The sequence below is a fragment of the Fukomys damarensis genome, unplaced genomic scaffold (assembly GCF_012274545.1).
Source record: "Fukomys damarensis isolate Sample0158 unplaced genomic scaffold, DMR_v1.0_HiC HiC_scaffold_12, whole genome shotgun sequence".
In the NCBI taxonomy this organism is placed as follows: Eukaryota; Metazoa; Chordata; class Mammalia; order Rodentia; family Bathyergidae; genus Fukomys; species Fukomys damarensis.
The window spans coordinates 23,352,720-23,357,464 of record NW_022900924.1 but is presented as its reverse complement, the minus strand read 5'-3'; the positions used below and the strand labels follow the sequence as shown (position 1 = coordinate 23,357,464).

At 42.2% G+C, this 4,745-nt stretch overlaps 1 protein-coding gene across 2 annotated transcripts in view; it reads left to right on the top strand.

The window, feature by feature from the left end:
• The first annotated feature begins 497 nt into the window (after positions 1-497).
• The window catches only part of Ankle2 (ankyrin repeat and LEM domain containing 2), a 17,264-nt gene continuing 13,016 nt past the window's right edge, over positions 498-4,745 (top strand). Inside the window, exons 1-2 of one of the 2 annotated variants that reach the window (XM_010604241.3) lie at positions 498-1,201; positions 3,989-4,195. In XM_010604241.3, the coding sequence (XP_010602543.1) occupies positions 769-1,201; positions 3,989-4,195 (640 nt within the window). In that variant the 5' untranslated portion in view covers positions 498-768. The remainder of the gene's footprint in view (positions 1,202-3,988; positions 4,196-4,745) is intronic. The other variant, XM_010604240.3, reaches the window with a different exon arrangement.

The following is a 4,745-nucleotide window of genomic DNA, read 5'->3' as shown; positions in this document are numbered from 1 at the left end:
TTTTTTTTTTTTTTTTTTTTTTTGAGACAGGGTATCACTATGTAGGCCAGGCTAGCCTTAAACTCTTTGTTGTCCAATCTGGCCTCACATTAGAAATTCTGCCTCAGCCTTCCAACTGCAGGGATTATAAGTGTGAACCACTATGCCTGGTGACTTCTTATGTGTGAATCACAAATATATTACCAAAAGTTAGAAACTTATAAAAGCATAGTCAGAAATGCTGCCTTCTCCCATCCCTTTCTTTCCACCTTGCTCCCTCTCACCTCACCCACATCAGTAAGCAGTCTTGTGAATTTCTGTGTGTTTTACAGTCATGTGAGTAACAGTATCCCTGCCTTGTTGTTATTCTAACTTCTAGCACGGTCCATGTTCATTGGGAAAAATGAATAAACCTGTGTCCTAGATAGCTTAATAGTTACAGCTGACATGCATGAGCAGTGTCAGACCCAATGGTGCAGACTTTATATGCATTATTTAATTCTCATTATAACCTAATAGCACAGCTGTTTTTATGTCCATTTTATAGGTGAGGAAACTGAGGCTTTGGGCTTCAATAATACTCAGGATCACAGTGGCACAGCCCTAAGCCAGCTTGGTTGCAAGAACAAAACCTCCCTCACACCAGCATCTGAAGAGGTAGTGAGGACATAGGTCATGTGAGGAGAGGGTCTCATAGGACCTGAGAGCATATGCAGAGCACACGTGCCACCTGTGTGTCCACTGCCCGGCTCATCCATCTCTGCTGTCTTGTCCCCAGGCACTGTGACCATGGAGGCAGTGTTGGCACGACTGAAGCTCCTAAATTCAGATGATCTTAGAGAAGAGATTGTCAGAGCTGGCCTAAAGTGTGGGCCCATCACAGCAACCACCCGGTTTGTGTTTGAGAAGAAGTTGGCTCAGGCTTTGCTGGAGCAGGGTGGGGCACTGCCTGCCTCCCTTCCCGACCTTGTTGGCCCAGACACACCAAGCACGCTGATCTCTGCTGCGGGCACGAGGGCCAGTTACTCTGAGGACAGAGATTTTGGTTACAGTGTGGGCTTGAACCCCCCAGAGGAGGAGGCCATGATGTCTGAGACCTGCCCAGTGCCCCTCAGTGCCTCACCCGGGATTGACACCCATACAGCTAGAGAGACAGTCAACAAGGTACCAGCCCTGTACTATGGCGTGTGCCCGGTGTATGAAGACGGCCCCGTGAGAAACGGTAACGTGTTGCTCTGTGTGTATCCTCACACAAGTGGGTTGAATACTGAAAACTACGAGAAAAAGAAAAGTATGGTTGATCACCATGAGCTTTTGAGTCCAGATTAACAACTTTTGAGCTGAATGTGGTGGCACAGGCCTGTGATCCCAGCACTGGGAGGCTGAGTTAAGTGGAATGAAGCCCGGACTATAGTGAGTCTCTGCCTCAGAAAACAAAGCAAAACCAAACAATTATGATAACCTGATACAGATCAAAGTGATAGGCGGTGTTACTACCCATTAAGTTTGGTTCTCGAGCCTGAAAAGTTATTTGTAAAGCACAAAATATGATACCCCACCCAACAAAAAATTTGTCCTAGCCTGGGCAGCCTAGTGACTTAGCACTGATACTAAAAAATGAGGGCTGGGGATTTGGCTCGGTACTGCTCCCTACCTTGTAAGTGTAAGGTCCCAAGTTCAATCCCAAGTACCAAAAGAAAAGGGCTGGGATCGTGGTTCAATCCTAGTACCACCACCAAAAAAAAAAAAGGATTGACTTTTTTTTTTTTTTTTGAGACCAGGGTCTCACTATGTAGTTGAGACTGACCTGGAACTCACTATGTAGCCCAGGCTGGTCTCGAACTCACAGCGATCCTCCTGCCTCAGCCTCCCAAGTGCTGGGAGTACATGCGTGCGCCACCACGCCCGGCTAGATTAAGTATTTTGACATTGCCTGCCTTTCTGTGTTTTCTGTAAATCTGTGTGAGGAAATTTAAAATGGTTGAGAAACTGAGCTCTATGAGTTTTGCCCCACTCAGAAATACTGATTAGCTGGCTTCTATTTGTCTGGGAGTTGGATTATTCCCTTTTTTGTTCATTATAAACTGAACACTAGGGGTTAATGAATTTAATGGCCTATGAATGTATAACTTTTAGGATCAAGAATAGGATTTGTATGCCATGCCTGCCTCACACGTGCAAGGTCCTGAATTTGATCCCTGGTACCAGGGGAAAAAAATAGGATTTGTTTAAAAAAAAAAAAAAAAAAAAAAAAAAAAAAAGAATAGGATTTGTTATACTCAAGAATAGGTCTTAGGGCTAGAAATCTGGTTCCGCCGCCTGCCTCCCAAGCTCAAAAACCCAAGTTCAATCCCTGGTACCAAAAAAACAAAAAAAGAATAGGTCTTGCTATGTAATTTAGGCTGGCCTTGACTTTGTAGCAATCCTACCTCAGCCTCATGAGTGCTGGGAATATAGGTGTGTACCACCATACCTGGCCAAGGAGTAATAAAATTTATTTTAAATTCAAATCCAACTTTATTTTAGTCCATGTTTGCAGTACATAATGACTACATTCATTGTAGAGAATTGGTGCATGTACATAACACATCTCAGTTCCTTTTTCTCCCCTCCTTTTTTGCCAGCATCAAATTCATTTATTTTATAAGTCAAATTAATTATCATAAACACAGATTAACAGCCAGACTAACAAACCAAAAAACATATAAAACACTTAAGACTATTATACTAAATTAAGGTACACTTTCAGGTACATTGACTATGCTGGATTATAATTACTTTTCTCTCTCTCTCTTTTCCTATTATCTGTCTTTTATTTTGCACTTTGTATATTGGGTTTCTTATATAAAAGAAACCATGCAGTGTTTAAGCTTGTGTGCCTGTTTACTTAATATTATGGTCTCAAGGTGCATCTATTTTCCTACAAATGACTTGAGTCTATCCTTTTTTATGGCAGAGTAGCACTCCATTATGTATAAATGCCACACTTTATCCATTCATCTGTTGATTGACATAACAGTATAGGCTGCTTCCAAGATTCAGCTATCATAAGCTGTACTGCTGTAAACATGGGTGTACATGGATCACTGTGATATGATGTCTTTAACTCTTCCAGGAAGATACTCAGAGAAGGTATAGCTGGGGTCTAAGTGTATTTTTTAATTTACTAAAGTATAAATACAAATACACAGATCGCACTCTTATTTTTATAAAAATAGTATATAGAAGTATAGGCTAAAAGGAATGCATTTGAGGGCCAGGGATTTAGCTCAGTGGTTCCACTGCCTGCCTTGAAAGTGCAATGTCCTTGTGGGGCATGGTGGTGCACACCTGTAATCCCAGCACTCGGGAGGCTGAGGCAGGAGGATCACTGTGAGTTCAAGACCAGCCTGGGCTACATAGTGAGATCCTGTCTCAAAAAAAACAAAAAATAAAATAAAAGTGCAAGGTCCTGAGTTCAATTCCCAGGACCAAAAAAGGATTGCATTTGTAAAACTTTGAAAACTCCCCCTCCAAAATGCATCTCATTCTATCTAGAAAGGGAAAAATTAGAATGTCTTTTTTTATTTGTAGTTTTACTTATGGACATCCTTTTATGGATGTGTTTAGGCATGCTTAGAAAGGCACACCTCACCCAAAATTATTCTTAAAATTCTCCTAAATACTTTGCTAATGTTTTCAAAGTTTTTGAAATTTTAAAATTGATTTTTATTAGGTCTTTAATCCATGAACTGTTTCTTAGTATGCTATAGTTTGTTGGGATTGGCATTACACAGAAGTACACAGTGTACATTTCTACAGACACACCTCTGTGGTCAAGCTTATTAACTGGGTTCTTTTGGCTCAGGACCTCTTTCTTTAAGACTGAAAATCTGAACTATGATATGAGAATGAAATCAGGTTTCTGGGTAACAACTATTTCGGTTGACTGTTAAACCATTGGTATAGTTAAGTGACTGGGGTTCCAGATACTCGTTTCTGATTTTCCTTTGTTACTTTTCCCACCCAGAAAAGATCCATGTTTATGAAGATAAAAAGGAAGCATTACAAGCTGTCAAAATGATCAAAGGGTCCCGGTTTAAAGCTTTTCCAACTAGAGAAGATGCTGAGAAATTTGCTAGAGGAATTTGTGATTATTTTCCTTCTCTGAACAGAGTCTCATCACCGCTGTCCCCTGTGAAGGTGGCTCCACTCTTTAGCAGTGGCGGGTGGAAAGGTAAACCATGTAGTGGCTCCCTCTTGGCATTATGGTCACAGTTACTTTGAACTACCTTGTGTCCTCTTCCTGATGACAGTGACTTGTTTTCTCCCCTGAAGAGTCTGGTATGGTAGGACATCATGGTGAGACAACTGAGGGCAGTGATCTAGGGCTTGGTCTGGGGAGGTTTTGGGTCAGGAAAGTGGAGTTGGTGGCTAAGTGGACTCTGAGGTAAGCAGAGGAAGATGGAACAGCCTGCCCCTTCCTACTGTCTGCTGGGGTCCAGGTCTCTGATGCTAAGAGTGGCTTCCTCCCCATCTGAAGCTGCATCAGCTTCCAGACCTGCTGGAGCCAAGCTCCCTGTGAGAGCAGAAATCTCATGCCATGTACTGCTCAGCTCAAAGCAAGCTCCTGTCCCATTGAGCCATGTGGCACGTGTGACTGGAATACTTGAGCACAGAGATGCTGCAAGTGTTATTGATCCCTTGCCTACCAAAACTGACTGAGCTTCCTTCCTCCCTCCCTCCTTCCCTCGTTTCTTTTTTTTTTTTTTTTTTTTTTTTTGGGG